Genomic DNA, 22,031 nt, shown 5'->3' on the forward strand with positions numbered 1-22,031 from the left:
TCCTCCCCGTGCCCGGCGCGCGTGGATAGACGTGCGCGAACGTCGCCGAGCGCGACCACCAGCGAAAAGAGCGAGCGCCCCTAAACGCAGCACGGGATCGCGGATCGGGCACGTCGCGATCGCCGCGCTTCCTCCTCCTCCTCCTCCTCCTTTTGGCCTCCTCCTCTTTTACCACCTCCGCCTTCTCTCCTCCCTTGCGAGTGCTGTTTACTTTGCACTAACGTCTAACGATCGTGCCTACGGAGAATTCCTCTCGTCGAAGATATCGCCCGTTCGCACGACTTGCGCCAACGAGAAAAAGTCGTAACAAGACGCGCGGATGAAACGGTATACCTGATACGATAACGCGGCTCGCAGATCGTAGACGGTCGAAACGCCACGACGCACGATTCTGTGTGTACACACGCTCGGCTCAACCTGTACCGGAAGTTTCACTACCACACTGTCACCGTTACCATCGTCGTCGCCACCATCACTACCACTACCATATCAATCCGCTCTCCGATCAGCCAACCGTTTGTCTCCTCCTGTCGCTGCTCGTCCAGCCCGATCAGCTGATCGCTCTTTGGCCCCCCCGTGCGGTCACTTCGGTCGTTTTGATGTTTGCCCGGTGCTGCTGCTGTTGCTGTCGACGACCGTTGTCGTGTTGAAAGAATATTCGTTCGAATCTAATCTGTCCAACGACGTGTATGATCGTGTTCTCGCGTAAACGCTACCTAAATTCATGACCGTTGAAAACGAGCCGGCTTTCGACGAACTTTACTCGTGACGGAGAATTGAGGGAGAATCTGTCACGTTTGTTTCCCGGAATCAGACGTAAACACTGCTACGAATTATGGAAACTGGCGGTGCATTGCGACCTTTACACGTACTACTTACGGGTCCACCAGGTTAGGATCGAGGACTAGGGTGGGGGAAATTCAAATAAAATACATAAAGCGGTAGTCTCATAAAGAAAAAAATGCTATAATTAAATCTAATTAAAATAAGCACTTGCTAATCAAATAAGATACTGCAAAAAAAAACTGGGTCACTATAACGTTATGGTAACCTGCTCTTTTACGGGCGAGTGTGGTGTTTTGGGCGTACGTTTGTAAAATACAGCAAACACACACATATTTTTATTATAGCACGTTAAAAGGTCGTTGCGTTTTACGCATGATGTATCGTTTTACCTTTGTTTAACATTCAATGAACAAGAATAAAATGCTACAGCATATGTATTAAAATGGAGAATGCACCTTTTTAAATTTTGTAATACAAATATATATATATGTATATTGTATTTTACATACGTACAAATAAACACACACACACACATCCAAAATATATTCACCCATAAAAAATAGGTTACTATATTATAGGTCACTATACTATATATAGGTCGTTATAGTTACCAGTTTTTTTGCAGGCGAGTATATTTTGAGAAAAGTAATTTCACATACCTTTTACATAAAATTTTAAAAAGATTAATTTATACCTGTATATATATATGTTTAACAAATAATTTTTAAAATTATATATATATTCTACATTTTTATTATATCATTATTAATATATTTTATATTATTAATTAAGATACTAAACTAAATTATTCTCTATTGTTGCCAATACTCAAGTATCCAATTATCTTGAATATTACTCGAACGTTGGCAGAGTTCTATATTTAGAAAATAATATTAAGTTAAATAATACAATGTATTTGATATATTTTCACTTTTCGTATACAAACAAGTTAATAAATATACTCTTACATAAAATATTAAATATTATTTTAAATGATTTTTATAATAAATAAAAATGCAAACGCATATAATACGAATAATTTTTTAGGAAGAAAAAATAAGACAATATTCTCTGTATTAATATTACAGCTAGAGAAACGAATCATTGAATATTTTATAGGGATTGGTAAAACTACAGTGTGCAAAAAAATCGCGTTCGCGCTGGAGAAAAAGGGCAGCAGGTTTGATGGATTTTACACAGAGGAAGTGCGAGATCAGAGAGGCTCCAGAATTGGCTTTGACATTGTGCGAGTAAAGGATCCTGGAAACAGATTATCCTTAGCAAAATTGTGCGTATTCATTCATAACAATGATAAAAATAACAATAAAGTAACTGAACACATTGTATTTAACATTTTTTACTGACAGAACTTCAACAGATGCTCCAAATAAAAGCTCTCCCAGGTATCAAGTAGGAAACTACCATGTTTTTCGAGATAATTTCGAGACTATAGCGCTTCCAATATTGGATTTGGACACTGTAAGAGTAATGACTTGCCCGAAAATAAATTTTTAATTACTTCAACACTTTGATAACATCAATTGTATTAATATTGCAGGATATATTGCTTATCGATGAAATCGGCAAAATGGAATTATTTAGTGAAGACTTTAAGAAAAAAATAATGAACATATTTTTCGATTCTCCTAAGAAAGCTTTTGTAATCGGGACTATTCCGCAAATACACAAAACACCGCAACGACACGCGGAACTGTTCGAGAAGTTACATGCAGACAAAGGAATTAAGATTTTGAAAGTGACTCGTGGAAATCGGAATGATTTACCAGAGGAAATTATACGTTATTTCTCATAAATTTATATCAATTAACGCATTCGTTATTTATTAGTCATCGCGTAAAATAAAATATCAATTATGTATGTACATCATAAACATCATTTATTATTAACAAAAAACAAAATGTTAGATCAAAGAAGTCCCTCCAATCACAATTTGTAAAAAAATTGTCACAAATAACGTGACAAGTAGTGATTGGTTAGAACATTGTACTACATAATTATTCTAGTTTTTTGCATACGCATGTATGTATACTCTTGTAATAATTATACTATATTTCATTGAAACTCCACCGTTGGTCGCTAAAGAATCGATTAAAAGTTTAAGATTCAGCGCTTCATATAAATAATACATTATAAAGTTAAAATTCCGTGGAAATATCTTCGAGATCAAAATTCTTTGTTCTTTTTATATTTACGCGCACGTAGGTATCTTTAACGAGCAAGGTGGTCGTAGATTGAGGGTACAAAATAGAAACGTTCTCTTCGCGCCATTTTATTACAAACGAACACAAATCGCCAGTGTTTGATGAGCCGTGTTTTCTTATCATAGATAAGAAGTCTGATAGATTTGTTTGCCTGTTGTAAAAATAAGCAAACCTTTCTCGCTTTTGTACCCATCAATATTATGCATTCTCATCGCATATATTTTATAATACAAGAAATTCGATCGCGATCTCCTAGAAAGAATATAATAATTATTGTTGCGGAGAAGCCTAAAGTGTCTCTTACCTTCCCCATTTCAGTATCAAATATATTACGCACACTTTGATTGGACTACTTATATTTCAGTTATTATATTATTCATTTTTCAATAATACCTAGATGTTCCACTAGCACATGAACTTTAGTAAAGAATTGGCGTAAGCCATCGGCCTTACGTTTGGATGAGGCTGTAATGAGATAAAAATGGTACATGAATATAAAATATGATAAAAGCAAGTAACTAACATAAAATAACTTAATCTGTGAATAAAGTACATACCATTGCATCGTACGACGTAAAATAAGGTTTCATGTCACTACCGTTAAGTGTGATAAAGGCACCTCGGTTACCCATAGTATCACTAAGATTTAATAATAAAACATTAAAGTTCATATACTTATAAACTCATATTAATCCTTAACTACAGCTATGAGAAAACTACACCTAAATTTTAAAACGTTCTGTTCGAAATACAGCAAGTAAACTTTCGCCTTACGGTAATTGATAGAGGAAGATTCAAAATTTTTTTTATCTACAATTTAGAACTTCATAATATCAATCATACATATTATACAATCGTCCAAAAATTTTCACTTCATAGGTTTAAATGACCCGTTGCTATAGTCGAAGATTAAATACATAAAATTATATTGTAGACACAGATGTAATGTGTTAGTATGTAATTATTGTATATGATGAACGTACCAGTAATTTGGAGCAGAGAATACTGTGATACACTTTCCGTCATGTCCCACTTCGTATCCATCGTTTTTAACTTCGTGACTCCTCACGATGTAGTCAAGAGAATTTATACTGAGGAAATTCTGTGTGACGTCGGGTCCGAATTGAACACCTACGCCTCTCTTGCTGGGCGCCCGGCCCATTTGCGGTTGCGGATCCGACCACAATAGTTCACACATCAATCCTTCGTCAGGTGGTTGTCTGTTTCTGTCGATTTCTCTAATTTCTTTCAACGTCACATCATCCCGCGAAAACAATCCACCGTGCATCACCTGGTATAAAATGAATCATTATAATTGTATGAAAATTACATGCAATATACGTGGGATGACGAATGGCTCCGTATGAAAACAGTTGACTCGTAATTATGAGTTAGCGAATATTCAGATTCAAATCTAATCATCCCAAATACCACGGTTTAGAAATTTTATTATTTGATCGGAGAATTAATGATTGTGAGTAAACATAAATATATGTTGTATATAAAACTGTATAGTACATACATAATATAAATATATATGCATACAGTATATACAGTATGAATATATATGACAACTTTGAAAAATACTCACAAGCACTCTACGGTTGAGGCAGTGTGCAAGAGGGAGCCAGTTATAAACCTCTGTAAACAATTCTGCCATCTGGACAGAATATTTAGCTTTAACTTCTCCGTCAAATCCATACATTTGGTTCATTGTTGCTGACTCATGATTACCTAAAGATACAAAATATTTCATGAACATGTAAATTCAAATTTCGTAATGTCGGACGGAAGACTACATACCTCTTGACATAAAAAAGTAATTTGGATATAATAATTTAAAACCAAATAAAGTAAATATGCATTCTACAGAGAATGAACCTCTGTCTACAAAATCTCCATTGAATAACTGCATATGCAACTATTAAGAGAAATATATTTTTGGGTAATTTTCGATATTCGTATATCAGTGTATAAATTATATTAGCGCGTTTATAAGTTCTTAACAGGTTTACTAATAATGAATTAATTATATGAATTTCTCTCACACATATATAATATTATATTATTAAGTTTTATAAAGGATACATATGGATTAGTTTCTGATGGTAATCCGTTCAACTTAAATATATTAAGCAAGTCGTAATATTGACCATGTATGTCCCCACAAATGGTGAATTTATTTTCTTCTGGAATTGTAATGTCCACTAAACTAGGTTGTGCCATAAACCACGATTTAACGTCCAACAGGATTTTATAAGCATATTTACGGTGCAACTTATTTTGATTTTTATACCATTCTAATAAATCTTTCATGAATTCTAGAGTGACTTTCCCGTCAACCAATTTTGGACCTGTGTATTCACCTTCAATCGCTATCAAAATAATTAATTCAAGCATATTAGCTCTCTTACTAACTATTAATGTTTAGCCACAATGTGCATTAAAAAATATTATATAATAAACAATAAATATTTATATTTTAATTACATAATAAACATATTTTGTCTTGTTTTCATAAAAATTATACAAATAGCCTAAAAATAATATTACTACATTGAAAGCTTTGAGACTTCTGTTCATTTATTACCACTATTTTTAAATTATGACGTCAGAAAAACATAATCAAAATTTTTGCAAAATATATTTGAAATATTTTTCAATAAACATTTATAATACTTGTAAAATATATCAAAAATGATCTTATTTCAGAAAGAAATTAAGTCATATTTATTTATATATATTATTAATATATTATTCGACAGTTTGTCATAGCTGTGAATATAATTCGTTTCATTTTTCATTATATACATAATTTATTTCCAGATATATGATTATTAATTAATGAAACAAACAGAAAGTTTTCGGTATATTCGTGATTGCAAGGTATATGTCATAATTAAAATACATAATTAAAATACATAAATATACCATGAGTCAACAAGTAGGATTTTTACTGAGAAATCACATGTATGATAAAAATATGATATAATAATTTGTTTTATAATAATAATTTTCAATCATTTTCAGAGAAGTAGAAAAAATGAATAAAAAATACTCACCCATATCTTCTAGATTAATCATGTCAGCTATATTCTTTTTATCCTCGACAGAGATGGCTTTGTTAAAAGCTAACACTTTAATCATCTTGCAACATTCCATATATCTGTCATTTGCATCTTTATCATTGGGTCTAGCTTTTACAACAGTCTTATAATCCATGAGAGCCAGTTTGAACTTGCCGAGGGACATGTAAGCGGCAGCTCTCCGATAATAGCCTTTAACATAATTTTTATCTAACATGATGGCTGTAGAAGCGTCTGTCAACGCATATCCAAAGTATTCTGTTCTTAGGTAGGCAATACTCCTATTGCCAAAATATATGGCTACTGATGGATTTAATTCTATGGCTTTGGTATATAATTCAATAGCTTTGTCGTATACTTGATCTAAAAAGAAAAAAGTGCGATGGTGAATAAACAAGGAAGTAATAATTGCATCATTATTTTTTTCCTTTGACATAATACTCCGGTATTGTTAGCACAATTACATGGCGTCGCTAACTTTTTCCAAGATCACAGAAAGAATGGAGGAGAACCTCCCCTGAGAGTTCCTGGAAGTTCTCGCGTCGAGGAAACATTGAAAAGCGTCAAGACGAAATCAATGCCTTCGGCATATCGAATTAAAGCATGTCGAACAAAAAATCTTTTCTCAACGCTCTTCTTCGCTCCAATTTAACACGGAGGCGGTTTAACTCGCGCGGTCCCCGTAATCTCCCGCGGACGCGAAAGTTGGGGTTAGCTTGGGGCACACGTGACCGTGCGGGACGGCGAAGTGCGTTAAATGTGATTGCATCCGGCCTACAATCGTCGCGCTTTCCACGTGCGTGGCTTACGTACTCTTGAAATACTCGTTCGCTTCCTCCTTGTACAATTCCGCCTTGGCCGCGTCCTCCGATGTCGCCGGCGACACCGACGCGACGTCCCCTCTGCCATTGTCGCCCATCCTCGGCTCCGTGCGTGCCTTCGTGGGTGCGTGCTTGCGTGCGGGTGGCCGATCCTTATTTGATGCAACCCAACGGCGGCAAACCGACGGGAGATCGAAGTCACTCGGAGCCACGCGGTCGCAACGTGCGTAACGAGAGATCGCGCATCGAGGTGCAGTCGATCGCGTTCCTCTCTCTCTCTTTCTGAGGAGACAGGAGAGCCTGCTGGAGCGGAGCCTGCGCCTCCCGTCCCGTAATCCGTATCGTACGACCGTACCGCCACCGTAAACGTTGCGAAGAATGCGAAGTAGGCTCCAAGCGGTATCCACCGCACTGATCCGGCTGATCGCCGCTGTCTTCCGACTGCTTCCGACCGATGTCTCGATTAATCGAATCCGCTTCGCTATCGATCCTTGTGCGCGCGATTAATTTCACCATGTAAGCAATGATCTTCGGCGATCTCGTTAATGTTTATTTACATTCCTTTCGGGTAGTCACACTGTTTATCTGTTTTATTATTATCAATCTTGTATGTACGAAATAAATTATTATTAATTATTATTATTAGCAAAGGAAGGATTTAAGTGGTGTCATAATATAGAGCAGATACGAGCGGATATACTTCAAGTGATTTTTCAACGAGGAATGGGTGTATATATTCTCAATTCTCTCTCATGCTCAAGGTAGAGAGACGAAATGGTAAAGGTTCTTTTATTATTTTATTTTTGGCAGAGAGAGAGAGAGAAAGGAGCAATGTAAGTACACTTCATAACTCTATTCAGATTAACTTAAGAATAATCTTAATTAAATTAACTTAATCGATGATTATCAAAGTAATCTCGGTACTGTTCTGTTAAAAGGAATAAAATTATTAATTTTTAAAATTATTAATTTTTTAACGTATAGAAAAAAGATCTAATCAGAGACAATAAAAATACGTCGTTAGAAATTTATTTTGAACAATTCTGTCAGTTGATTAATTCACTCAGCAATCAGTTTGACAGGTGATATTTATAGTATTGTGATAACATAAATGGAATTATGTTTTTTATTGTTTGACTCGTGAAAAGAAAGATCAGATTATATATACAGGTAGAAATTTTGCTATAAAACTTAAATACATACGTTTTTTTTATAACTTAATTTATATATATTAAGATATATTTAAATATTTTTTAATATATATATATTAAATAATTAAAATATCAAAATTTAAGATTGCATTTTTTTTATCATTAATGTTGGTTCCATTTTCATGACCTCTAGAACTTTATTGTATACAAGTTGAGGTACATCTATGGCCCATAAGAAATCCAAGTGATTGAACTTGGGAAATGGTACTTTGTATTCGTCCACTACATTGGGTAACAGATTGATGAGCTTCTTTACATCCTTAAAGAAACAATTTCGTAAGTGATCTCTTTTTTTCTTATATGTCTTTCTTGATATAAAGCCTTATTTATACAAACAGTTAAGGAAATTAATCTTTAATATGTATAGCTTTTTAATTTAAATGTGCTTATTCGTTACCTACCGGAATGCCAGACAGCCAATCATTTTCGGCATAGAACATTGCAAAAGGCGTGGTGATGTTTGTAAGATTATAATCTGGTGGTTCAGGTGTGTTGTAAATTTGTAGATTTTTCACGCAACCATAATCGTATTTACAAAATTTGCCGGAATTATGTTCCTGAGCAAAGTGTACTAGCGTTTTGGTTGAAGTACCAGCTGGATAGGTACTCAAAATCGAAGGTATTAGGTTCTAAAAAACGAACGTGAAATTTAATCTCAAATTGTGATCATGTGAGCGGAATGATGGTGATTGAAACACCAATCAGACATAGAAATATTTTCATCGTGATACTCGAGGAATACTCACAAGATCGAACTGCTCCCTGTCAAAACCTAGGATCAGAAACAGCAAATTGGTGCAAATCTTATCCTGAACAAATGTTATGTCGCAGGCGAGCTTACTCATGAACTGTATTAAAGAACTGTGTGGCAGAAACTCGTCTTCGCCAAGAAGAGATAAGAGCCCCTGCAATTTAAATTATTTTATCCACAATATAATTTGTGCTTGTAATTCGATCTTATTATGAATGTTTGAGAATATATGAAGTATTCTTTGAAACGTGATTTTTGCATAGGAGCTCCGAATTACTCTCCTTAATCTTAATTGCAATATTTCAAAGAATATTTACTTGAAACTAAATTCAAATTCTTAGTATTATACACAGGGTATTCCATAACGATTAATTAATATTTCAGAGAGTGAACGAGGATAAAATTTTGAACTAAAAGTTTCTTTGTCAATTTTGGCTCAGACCATTACTTACCAAGTTATTAACGATCAAAATTGATCAATGAGATCAACACGCAGCTGGAGTATGCAGGAGTATAGTATGCCATGGGACTCCTCGCGCTTGCTATGCATTATCCCGATTGAAACTTTATTCTAATTTTTTATATTAACAAATAAATCAATAAATTGATAAATAGGTGGTAAATAAATATGGTCTGAGCCAAAATTGGCAAAGGAACTTTTAGTTCAAAATTTCATCCTCGTTCACTCCCTGAAATATTAATTAATCGTTATGGGACACTCTGTATATCTTCGGAACTTCAAAATCATAAAATAAAATTCTGTTAAAGTAGGTAATTGGTCTTAGATTTCGAAAATTGAAAAATAATAGTGTTATCTGTTTGGCTAATATTTCAATCGTTTATAATACTACAATATTTATTTAAAAACACAAACTTCAAAATTTCAAAAATTAATTAATTACTTGAAAAAAGAGGAGAGAGCGTCTCAGGATATATCCTATGTATATTCTTAAATCATAAGATAGAAAAGATAAAAGTAGCTTCTTATATATTGGACGTTGTTTTAAATCATTATTTTGCCATAAAAAATTATTTTCTAAGAATATTTTCGTATGATTTTACCTCAATATTTCCTGCGAAAGGAGTGAGAAACCGTATAGGACTTTTTATATGAGTCATAAATGCTACAGGCGCGAAGCTGATTATCAATCGCACCATTCGAGCGATTTCCGGACGTTCTGCTGCCATCACGTAAGAAGCAGTTGTGCCCATTGAATGACCGATGTACGTGTGCAATGGTTGCGATGTTACATTAGTAATATGTAAGATCATTGCAGGTAAATCGTAAACACCCATTTCGTGAAAGCTAAAAAAAAAAATTGATATATGTATATCATTACGGAATATAACAAAATATATTATTACATAGTATTACAGTGTAGAACTGATTAATCAATCTTTTATCATATATAAGTTAAGTTACATATTATTATAATTAAGTTACATTTAACGCACTTATTTTTTATTTATTAATGTAAATACCTGAAGTTCCAAAATTTTGAATCCGATGGCGATAAAGAAACATGTGCCCTCGAGTAAGTATTCCCACGAAAATTGCCCATCCAAACGTCATACCCGTGATTAGCCAATATGAAAGCTTGCAGGAAGAACAAAATTAATAGAATAACATTGTTTCCAATAGATTTCATAGTTATTTAACTTTTAATATTAATATCAATATATGTATATATATATATATATATATATGTATATAAGTAGCTTTAAAATTAATATATATAATATATAATAAAATTAATATACATATAAAGTAAAAGAGATTACTCAAACAGAACAATAAGTCATTATGATATTAAAACTATGTCAAAATGACTTTAAAGCGATCATTAAAAGTCATTTTTCAATCATTTCTGATTCATTTTAATGTCATTTTGATGTTATCGTGACTTATTGTTCTACTTGGGTATGTCATTTATATGTGATATATCAGTTATATGTTTTATATACAGGATGTCCCGTAAGTTTTGGCTAATCGCTTTTGTGTAGATAGAGCGGATTAAACTGAGTCGAAAAGTCCTCTACCATTTTGCAATTTTTACAATAGTTAACAAGATATTAATTATTAAAAATTGCCAAATATTGGTCTTGAATAATTTTTTACTCAAATACTATCAACTTTACAGAAAAACTGCAAGAGACAAAAATCATTTATTTTCTTCTCATAGAACAAAGAATTTTTCAGAATTTGTTATCAACTTTTTAGTACTACATTTTCTTATTTTTAAAAACATGATAAAATATGGTATTAAAAAATTCTCACAACTTTATGAGAAGAAAATAAACAATTTTTGTCTCTCGCTGTTTTTTTATAAAGTTGATAGTATTTGAGTAAAAAATTATTGAAAACCAATATTCAACGATTTTTAGTAATTAATATCTTGTTAACCGTTGCGAAAATTGCAAAATGGTAGAGGACTTTTCGATTCAGTATAGTCCACTCTATCTATACAAAAGCGGTTGACAAAAACTTACGGGACACCTTGTATATAACAGAATTATAATATTATATTAATATTATATGTAAAATTATATATGTACAATTGTTTTAAAAACATAAGATGTGCTAGAAATTACATTAGGAGTTATTTTTTCATATAAACTTCATAATTTTTCCTGATGTTCTCCATATTGAAATGTAGTAAACGATCTCGCAGTGAGAGAAATATTTTTAGAGATTAATTAATGTCATACCAAGTCCTTTATCCTTTCCGGAAATAAGAAAATCGGCGAAGTTGCTTAAAAGACCATGTTGCAGCAACACGGATGGACCGTTTTTATTTGGGATACGATAAAGTGTTAAGAGATAGCCATCCTCCGTCTGTACCGCATGAGCCTCCGCGGGAAAACCTGCTTTTCTTATCCTCTGTAACTGAAAACAATAAAAGCACATAAAATTATATTTATTATACAAATTTGAATGAATTTTCGATTGATTAAGATTATTATTTGTGCTAACATGTTATTGCTATCAGTCCTGACCGGAAGGAAGATTAATATAATGTAATAATATAAAATACGTGTTCACTCATGTATCTTTCTAAATAGCAGAGAGATTTGAGCATTTTTATATATTGTATAAAACTTATATATATTTAATATAAAAAGTAATTATTAAAATATATAATAAAGTCATATTTAATATTGTTTATCTAATGAGTAATCATAAAAGCTATTGTTGAATACTGAAATATTCTACAGAACTTAATTTGACAAATAATTTATGATTTAATTGATTTTAATGATTTTACAGTTAAATATTTATTTTTAAAAAAGATAATGCAAATACTGTTATAAAATGACTAATTTATTTTAAATCTCATTGTATATTTTAAAACAAGAAAAATATTTTCTTGTTTTAATTCAAATTATTTTTAAACAAAGTTAACAATGAATAATTTAATCCATCTTTTAAAAAAACGGTACGATTTTAAGCGAGAATTAAAATCATTATTTTTATCAGAATGTAAGGGGGCTCAAATTTTAATTGCGAACAGAAACATAACAATTGACATAAGATCGTTTTCTGTATATTACTAATTACAATATCGAATACCTAGTATTTGAGAATTAACAAAAATAGTGAAGATTTTATTTTATTTTTTTCTAGATGCGTACACTTACCATATCGAGATTGTCTTGAGAAAAAATATACGTGCTGTTTGACTGTTCCTTGTTGGTTCCCATCACTTTCTTGATAACGTTCTTCGGGATGTCAAATATTCCAGCTGCTGCAAAGTCGAGGAAGCCACAAAGGGATAAAAGGTACACGATCACGATCAACTGCATCGCTAATGAATGATTCAGTGTCAATGAACAAAAACAAACGACACAGGTCTTTTAATATCTAAGTATAATACTGATAAGAGAAGAAAACAAAGAGGAGGAGTAGCATGATTAATTGATCTCTTCTTTAATCTTCTCTTTATGAAATAAGTTGCAATAGGATGAATCATTCCGTTAACGATTTTTTTCTATTAGAAAAGAAGATATTGCGTTGTTAATTACGTTATTAATCACATGATGATAAAATTTTAAAAAATACATGACTCAAGTTGCGGCATATTATTATTATATCGACAAATTGCACTGTCCAACATTATTTTGCAACACGAGTGTGAATTACAGTCATTTCTCATATCATGTTATTATTTTGAAAAAATGTCAAAAAAATTAAAAACGATAATTTTAAAAGTTACATAATGTTATAAACCGGAAGCACATTTTTTTCTACATTTTGTTAATGCCAAAAGAAAGTATCAACGTTTAGCTTTAAAATGCATTTTGTTTTCTTTTTTATATGATTTGATTTATTCAAGATTATAATCTTCCTGCATTACATTATTGTATTTTCAATTTTATGTTGTTTTTTGATTTAGTATAATTCGATAATATTATGTAAGTATGTTAGCACTTATTTTCCATATAATGCAATATTAAAATGGAACAAATGCCTTTTTCATGTATTATAGGAAAAGAACTATTTAAAATTGCTATATCTTAAAAACGAAAAATTATATCAAAACGAAATAAAATGCATTTTAAAACTTAAAGATGACACTTTCGTGTAGTATTAACAAAGTTGCGAAAAAAAATTACTGCGTAACTGTGTTACGTCATGAAAATCTTCAAAATTATTATTTTTTGCCTTTTTTCTTAAAATTGTAACATAATAACCAAATTTGGACAACGGATTCATTGTTAACAGGCAAAAATACATCGGAAATAATTTTTTTTATTCGTAATGCAAAAAAAGGTCAAGTTTTGTCGAACAGTGTTACTAGAGCACCAAAATTATGACACAAGACAAACAAAGATACACAATAGGGCGTGTACCCTGAACGCACGTTATACGAGCACTAAAATAAGAAATAATCAAAAGATGTGCAATAGTGTAAGCGTAAACGCTACAGGCAAATAACCATGTGAAATATGAGGAATATAAGACGCGCGTTTATCATATACATAAATTTTTTAGATAAATGTGTATATGTGTGTGTATATACACACACACAGAGTATTCCGTAACTGATGTATGTTGGGTACAACTGGGAAAGGAATGATTATATAAGTTAAAAAAATAAGTTAAAAACGTAAAATAAAATTTTAAAAGCGATTTTCCTGAATGTAAAGTCTTATACGAAAAAATTTATGCGTTTTCGACTTATTTCTTCGTATAGAATTATCGTCTTTCTAGTTATATCACCAGAGAACGTTGCATACTACCGTTATAATTTTTTTTAGAAATAACAGTAATTTTTTTTTCTTCTGTCTTTGTTTTCCATAAGAGCGCTACATGTTTCAATAGGATGTTATGATGAATATATTGAAAAATATTCACTCAGTAATGTAAAATATATGAAAAAAAAAAGTTAAATTAACGATGTATAGCATCGTGAATAGCCTAAAATAATAAATGTATGATAACATTTAACGTTATATTGTTACATGTCATTATATAGTATATATAATGACATAAAATGTTTTATTTAATAAGATCAAGTTTAATTATTTTATGCTAATAAAGTTACCATAGAATATTTAGACAATGCATTTTATAAGAGTTAACAGTCCCCAAAGTTTATATTAAAAATGTTTGTTGGTTTATTTCTGTTCTGAAAATTATAGAATAGACGTGTGCGTGCGTGCGTGCGTGCTTTATTGTTAAGCCTGCGGCACACGATGCTTGTTTTCCTGCTGGATTGCTAGCTGGATTAAAATCTTGCCACCGTATTGGATACGATGCTGGCACTGACGGCACCACAGCCAATACGGTGGCAAGATTTTAATCCAGCTAGCAATCCAGCAGGAAGACAGGCATCGTGTGTCGCAGGCTTTACTTAAAGTTTCAAATATAAATATTGTCCAACAAACTGTATCCTTCACATTTTAGACACATACCTGTCCGTACTGTACATAAAACATTTCAAGGTAATTACATATTAACAATACTTTTTATTATAATTTTGTGGACAAAATTCCAAGTAATTAAAGAAAAAAGAGAATTTTTTTCTTTGTAAAAATGTAATTTATGATAATTTGTTGTATATCGATAAACCGAAACAGGTACTATTGATACTAATTCTTCCTATACAAATCATTTGTTAGTTATTTCATGAGAAATATAAATTTTATTTTAATATAAATATAAAAGTGATTTGCCAAATTGTTATTGAATGCAGCATTATTTAAAAATTTTTTCGTGTTTACATTTTGAAAAATTGTTGCAAGTTATTAAATTTTATAAAATTCGAGTACGAGATTGAAGATATAATAATAATAAAGGATTAACATTTTTGAGAAAAACTGATATTATTGAAATTATCAATACTAATTAGTATTATAAGTAGATTATTGAATGTTATAGGTAATGATAGTAAGTGATTTTTCTTATATATTATTTTGATTACAAAACATCTTTTATTATTTAATCATTAATAATATAAAAGGTCATAAGCTTTATACAATGTGAAAAATATCGACATAATTTTTTTTTAATTCAAACAATAATTTATAAACAAAGTTTATGAATCTTCTGTAACAAACTTTTAATTTTATTCGATTTAATTAAATATAAAAAAATTTATACTTTCTTATTACTAGCAAGAAATTCATTTTACAACAATTTATATTTATTGTTTGAAGTTATTAATTTTATTTAATATAAAAATATCACTAATAATTAGGTAAATGGATAGTATTCATAGTCAAACTGTAATTTTTTATTCATTTTTGCTTGTATTAAAAATCTTATTCATCCAGTTTTACGTTAAAATAACGATCAAAGCGGCAAAATAGTGCCATTATAATATACCTACACAAACTATTATAAAATAGTGAGCTAAATTACTTTTATGATTACAATATCGTCGAAAAGATTTGGTGTCTCAGTCATTTCTTATCTTTATTATCGTTATGGCACATTATCTTCTTCATAATCTTTAGCAATTTCAAATCTTCTTCATAATCTCAAGCAGTCTCTTGTACACGAGCTCAGGCGCGTCCTTGCCCCAGATGAAATCCAGGTGATTAAATTTAGGAAACGGTACTCTGTACATATCCAATACGTTGGGTAACAGGTGGTAAAGTTTCTTCACATCCTTGAAAAAAAAGTTATTATGCATTATTTTATACTTCTTACTCATCTCTGTATGTCTTTATACGCAATGTTTTCATTTAGATTCTAGACACACATGTTTCTTCATCTCAGTCAGCTTCAAAATTTTAAAATTTCAATTATTTATGATGATAAAGTAAAAATAATGATGCATTGAATGTAGTATAGTCACAACAGTATATTATTTAAAGCTTGAGGTATGAAATTAATACAAATTAGTTCTTAATATGTATTTCGCACGTATCTTTTCAATCTAAATATTCATTTTCCTGCTACCTACCTGACTGTCGGCCAACCAATCATTGTCGCCGTAGAATATCGCAATTGGCACAGTGATGCTCGTTAGATCGTAGTCCGGCGGTTCCGTTGCATTATAAATCAACAAATTATTTTCATGTCCATAGTCGTATTGACGAAATTTGCCCGACTGGATTCCCTGGTTGAAGTGTACCAGCGTTTTGGCCGAGGTGCCGGCTGGGTCGTGATTCAGAATCACTGGTAGCAGAGTCTAGAAAACGGTATGATATCTCATTTGAAGTGTCATCGTTTATGCTAAACGTGACTTTCGAAGCGCTGTTCAGAGCACTTCGATTACGGCTTTCGTGAAATGCTTACGTAGTTGAACTGTTCTTTGTCGAATCCACAGATTAGGAATATCACGTTGGCGCAGATCTCCTTCTCAATATCAAACTTTTCACAGGTATACTTAGACAGATAGTGTAGCATATCGCTGTGTGGCAGAAACTCGTCTTTGCCGAAGAAATGTGCGATTTTCTGTAAAAAATGGCTGATAATCCCCTAATTCCTTAATTGGAATATAATTTACTTATAATTGTTTTGATTGTTCCAGTTTTAGCAAGTGTTTGAGAATAAATCGATTCATTTGACGTACTCTTTAATGAACTAAATTTATACAAGCGATCTTTGATTTTAAATCTTAATTCGTATAAAATGTTTCGTTAAAATAATAATCAAAGATTTGGATAATATAGCTCTACAATGAATGTTCTATGTAACGTCTGCTCATGAGGATTATTTCATTCTTATTGTTTAGTAAATGTAAAGTCCGTATCAGACTACCGACTCTGCAAGCTGACCCGACTGCCAACTCTGACTACCGACCAATAATGGACCAATCACAATAAGACTGATTCAATGTAATTAGTGCATTATTAGTCGGCAGTCAGAGTTGGCAGTCGGGTCGGCTCGCAGAGTCGATAGTCTGATACAAGCTTAAAGGCACCTCCAAACGATATGACCAACGTATGTCAATATTAGCAAATATCATACACATACATAATTATCCATATTGAATGTAGTCAATGACTGCGTTCAGCAGAATCAACAATTTTGCAACCGTTTTATGATTCTTCGCTCAGATTGGACTATTCCTTTAAAACTAAACGTATAAATCAATCAGCGCGACGAATCATAAAACGGTTGCAAAACTGTTGAGTGTGCTGAACGCAGCCAATATTTAGCGAATGTGTGTCATCTCAGTAGAGCGAGAATAACGAAGGATAGGCACCAAGACTCTGCTTGAATTCGTGGAGTGGGGAAGCATTTTCGATTCACGAGCAAAGTGTTGGACAGGCCTAGTGTACAAAGTTAACGTATATATTGGCCATATCGTCTGGAGGCGCCCTTAAACAAGGATAAAATGATGCACGTGAATATTACGAACGTCAAAATAGGACGCACCCAATGTAGATATCTAACAATAAGTGAGAGTAATGAAAAGATAATGTTCCTATTTTTAAAGTTAATTTCTGGCTAAAATAAAATTTCTTATGAAATCTTCCACACTTGTTTACATAGAAAATTAATCTTTCTTTTGATCATAAGATACATAAAATTCCTTCTTGCATGAATAAAATATATAGAATAATTAACTGGTCGTATATTATTTTTTAACGATAACGAACACGCTTTTATCGCAATTTTTTGATATTTAATTTTATGTATCTTCGAAATATTAAATTTTTTAGGTAAATTGCGCTTGGAATTAGTTTAAAAACATATAGTTTTGTTATATTTTCTTCTTAAAGTTTTATAACAAGGATTATTGATATCTTGACATTTTTTTGCTGAAAAGGACATATAAAAGACAAAATTGTCTTTGAAAAGTAATAATAAAACAAGTAAAGCATCCCCTATGTAGCGTAAAATTATAAGGTGAATTAATACTAAATGTAGTTTCTTAACTATTAGATATGGTTTTAAATCGTTAAAAATTATATATTAATAATTAACTTACTTTCTAGCAGTATATTTAGACATATTACCTTAAATTCGTTTGCGAAAGGAGAAATATATCGTAGTGGACTTGTCATATGGTTTAGAAAAACTGCAGGCGCGAGACTAATCATCATTCGCACCTTTCGAGCAATTTCTGGATATTCCACTGCCATTATATAAAAAGTAGTTGTGCCCATCGAATGACCAATGTATGTGTGCAATGGATGTGATGTCATATTCGTGATATACGAAATCATCGCAGGTAAATCATAGATGCCCATTTCATGAAAGCTAACAACAATTTTAATCGATATAGATACATCACAAAATATAACAAAGTATATATATTATAATATAAAATAATAAATAGTGTATCAAAATTAACCAACTTTCATTTTTTTACTATAAATTATAGTGACAAGAGCGTTGTCGAGCAGTTCTCTAAAAGAAATAGTATATTTTAAAAAATTGAAGTTATATTTTAAAAGTATATTACATGATTAAAATATATTTATTTAATAAGTGTGGCAACCAATTACCATTATTATTTGTAACTGTTCGAGACATGCTTTTTACGAGATTTTCGGTCAGATTATTGGGTAAACCCTCCCAAATCTTCCAAAATACCCAGATAACGTGCAAAAATAATTGCTTCAAATAAATATTTGTTTTTCTTGAAGCTTTATCTTCATGTTATTGACTAGATATTTTCAATCGGATTTACGGTTGGAGATTTAGATGGCTAATAATCCATCATTACGTCATTTTCACATTTGTGAAAACCTCGTAGAAACATCTCATGGAAAGTATGAAAATAAACTATATAATTAATAATAATCGTGGATGCTGTACTACATAATGCATGTATACTTTTAAAATATTTTTATTTTTGAATATCACTTTTAATATATTCGGTTATTTCTTTCAAAAAACTGCTGAACGATGATGCTCTTATACTATGCTATTGATTGTAAATCATTATTTCAACTATATCATTTTTAACGCACTGTTACTTTTTTATTTTATAGTGTGAGTACCTGAAATTCCAAAATCTTGAATCCGATGGAGGTAAAGAAACATGTGCCCTCGAGTAAGTATTCCCACGAATATTGCCCAACCAAACGTCATAACCCTGATCAGCCAATATGAAAGCTAACATAACAAAGAAAACATTATTTACAGTAGCTAATTAGGTGACAATATTTTGGCTTTATAATGTTACATGTGTAGTCTAGCCATACATCTGATTTTTTTCTTATATATTAATCTAATTTTACATAAAAAGTGAAATTTTTTATTTGAAATTCAGAAAAACAATATCTAATCTTAATAGTCAAAATTATTTGCATAAACAATATAATATTAAAAAAATAAAAATAAAAACTTTCAAAAATGTGTTATAATTTGCATTAGACATATTAAATTTTTTTGGCATGTTGAAATTTGAGAATTTATCTCGACATTTTTTCGAAGCATAATCGATGATTTCTTTAAATCGATTAAGGTAGTACCAAGTCCTTTATCCTTGCCGGCAATGACCCAGTCGGCAGAGCTGCACAACAAACCATGCTGCAACAACACTGGCTGATGCTTGTCACCTGGGATATGATGAAGTGTTAAAAGATAACCGTCCTGCGTCTGTATAATATGAGCCTCCGCAGGATAACCAGCTTTTCTTATCATTTGCACCTGGGAGAAATAAAAACGGTTTGTTTATTTATCACTAGTGGTACAAATCACAATCTTAAAATCTATCAAAAGTTCCAGTTTATTATGATAATATACAGATTGTCTCAAAATTTATGAATCAAAATACTACAGTAAGAAAGTTTTCAAAAAATTAAGCCTAGTGACAAGTGATCTTAAGATTCCATTGAGATGATTTTAATATAAGATATCGCATTATAAAATCTAAAAAGCAGAATGTAGAAAAAAATATATTTACTTACTGTATTAAGGTCGACATCGGTATTGTATTTGGCGCTGTTCAGCTGTTCCTTGCTATCCCGCATCGTATTCATGAGGGCGCTCGGCGAGGTATCTTGCGGAATGTCGAATGTCACGGTTGCGGCAAGGTCGCAAAATACCAAAAGGAATGCTATCATGATTGGCTGCATCGTGTCGGTGTACGATAAAACCAGCGACGAAAGGATTTGAATTGGATCGCGAATCCCTCGGGACGTTAAGATGTAATAATAAAAGATCAAAGAGATGAGATGTATGACTGTGTTCTCTACACGCAACTGAGTCCTTCTTGTTTCTGTCACGATATTTATACGTCTAAGGAACGCTGACGAATATGTACATCAATCAGAAAAGAGATAGGAGAGAGAAAGGAAGAAAGGAGGGGAGACGATAATAGAACAAATGGAATTGTATCAGTCATTGTAGTCTGATAAATATGAAAATGGTCCTTAATTGAAAAATAAAAATACACGTATAGTTGTTCGTGCTAGTAATTGTCACGAGTAACTAGGCGAGTAATTTATTCATCTCATTTTATTCTACGTATAGTTGGAAGGAAATATTTGTTTTGACTGGAAAATTTTACATTTCTCTTGAAACATTTTTTCGTAATAAGGCGTGTCATGTTTTTTAGTAATTCGATTAATTTTGTGTTTAAGATTGTTTTAAGTCTGATCTCTCATAAGATGACATTCATAGTCCAATTTTAAATTCAAGATCGTCAAGTCAAGTTTTATCCTAGATACAATTTTATAATATTTAATTTTAGTCAATAAAATGAACACGTGTTTCTGGATGCATTCACTGTGTCATAATTATCATTTGTGGAAAATACTCTTGTTGGAAAGTACCCTTTAATATCACTTTCAAGATAGATTAGTAAATAATTGTATTATAATTAATACTGCTACGTTCAGTACGTTTCTCGGAAAGAAAAGGAATAAAAGTTAAAATTGAAAATAAAATTGAAAATAAAAGTTTTAATTGAAAAGAACATAAAATTATATAGAGTTTACAGTAAAATTTGACTACGAAACTGTAAAAATTGAAATAGAATATATCGGATCGAACTAAATTTATGTGGCTTCAGGAAACTCGATACTCGATTAAAAGAGACTCTCCTGTGCTGAGATTAGACAGAGAATAGTACAAAGAATGATATATATCTATATTTACGTCTTGTACATATGTATATAATGCGTCATGTATATAATGATATCAAAATTTTAAAAATAAGTATTATTTTTTACATCTTCTGTTAAAAAAAATATACGTTAACTATTAATTATGTGTTACGTATGCATATTGTTACGTTATTTATAATATTTATATTATAGGATGAGATTGTAAAGCTTTTGTGCAACTTTAATCTTTTGTAACTTAAATAACATAAATAACTTCAACTCTATAAAAAATATAATAAAGAAACGTGTTATAGAATGTATTTAAAATTAAATCTTATTTTTTAAAAATAAAATATTTAATTAGATATTCGAAGTTACGAATATTAAATTAAAAATGAATTTACATTTTTTTGCGTATTTTATTTAATTCTTGATTTCTTATTTTACTTCGATAGATTTTTAATTCTGAAACTTAAATTTATTTATTTATTTACCCAGTGTCATTTATAACATCTAACCAAACTAACGTTGTAAAAATTAATTTATCGCCGCTATTCTCTTTCTTTTGATGTTAATAGCGATCAATTAATTTTTATTGGAAGATTGATTTATTCAATTATTTAAAAAACGATTATATTTACCTGCACAAATCATTCAAGTATGATCTTATATTTATAAATTTCTGCTTAATATTG

The 22,031-nt window shown here is 31.3% G+C and overlaps 4 protein-coding genes across 6 annotated transcripts; 1 reads left to right on the plus strand and 3 right to left on the minus strand.

Moving 5' to 3' along the window:
- The first annotated feature begins 6 nt into the window (after window positions 1–6).
- LOC108761173 (cancer-related nucleoside-triphosphatase homolog) lies at window positions 7–2,656 on the plus strand. The gene is made up of 4 exons (XM_018507574.1): window positions 7–890; window positions 1,906–2,074; window positions 2,154–2,265; window positions 2,345–2,656. Exons 1-4 carry the CDS (start codon window positions 836–838, stop codon window positions 2,597–2,599), a joined length of 591 nt encoding a protein of 196 aa, XP_018363076.1. The 5' UTR covers window positions 7–835; the 3' UTR covers window positions 2,600–2,656.
- Window positions 2,657–2,679: 23 nt separating this feature from the next.
- Window positions 2,680–7,262, minus strand: PpD3 (protein phosphatase D3). Of its 3 annotated transcripts, none has more exons than XR_001940114.1 (9): window positions 6,908–7,262; window positions 6,071–6,457; window positions 5,097–5,383; window positions 4,812–4,917; window positions 4,600–4,742; window positions 3,992–4,299; window positions 3,566–3,647; window positions 3,346–3,473; window positions 2,680–3,260 (listed from the first exon to the last, which is right to left on the minus strand). XR_001940114.1 is itself a non-coding variant. In XM_018507573.1 (9 exons), exons 1-8 carry the CDS (start codon window positions 7,011–7,013, stop codon window positions 3,414–3,416), a joined length of 1,479 nt encoding a protein of 492 aa, XP_018363075.1. In that variant the 5' UTR covers window positions 7,014–7,262; the 3' UTR covers window positions 2,680–3,260; window positions 3,402–3,413. The 3 variants fall into 3 exon arrangements, 2 of the variants coding, with proteins under 2 accessions (XP_018363075.1, XP_018363074.1); XM_018507573.1 differs by having other exon boundaries at window positions 3,402–3,473; XM_018507572.1 differs by having other exon boundaries at window positions 2,680–3,473.
- Window positions 7,263–8,205: 943 nt separating this feature from the next.
- LOC108761101 (lipase 3-like) lies at window positions 8,206–13,786 on the minus strand. The gene is made up of 8 exons (XM_018507451.1): window positions 13,729–13,786; window positions 12,517–12,683; window positions 11,587–11,764; window positions 10,360–10,474; window positions 9,940–10,183; window positions 8,873–9,031; window positions 8,528–8,755; window positions 8,206–8,385 (listed from the first exon to the last, which is right to left on the minus strand). Exons 2-8 carry the CDS (start codon window positions 12,679–12,681, stop codon window positions 8,206–8,208), a joined length of 1,269 nt encoding a protein of 422 aa, XP_018362953.1. The 5' UTR covers window positions 12,682–12,683; window positions 13,729–13,786.
- A 1,846-nt stretch (window positions 13,787–15,632) lies between these two features.
- On the minus strand, window positions 15,633–20,666 carry LOC108761086 (lipase 3-like). The gene is made up of 7 exons (XM_018507420.1): window positions 20,197–20,666; window positions 19,759–19,936; window positions 19,285–19,399; window positions 18,295–18,538; window positions 16,625–16,783; window positions 16,290–16,517; window positions 15,633–15,992 (listed from the first exon to the last, which is right to left on the minus strand). Exons 1-7 carry the CDS (start codon window positions 20,362–20,364, stop codon window positions 15,843–15,845), a joined length of 1,242 nt encoding a protein of 413 aa, XP_018362922.1. The 5' UTR covers window positions 20,365–20,666; the 3' UTR covers window positions 15,633–15,842.
- Between the last annotated feature and the right edge of the window lie 1,365 nt (window positions 20,667–22,031).

Source organism: Trachymyrmex cornetzi, unplaced genomic scaffold (assembly GCF_001594075.2).
Source record: "Trachymyrmex cornetzi isolate Tcor2-1 unplaced genomic scaffold, Tcor1.1 scaffold24, whole genome shotgun sequence".
Taxonomy (NCBI): domain Eukaryota; kingdom Metazoa; phylum Arthropoda; class Insecta; order Hymenoptera; family Formicidae; genus Trachymyrmex; species Trachymyrmex cornetzi.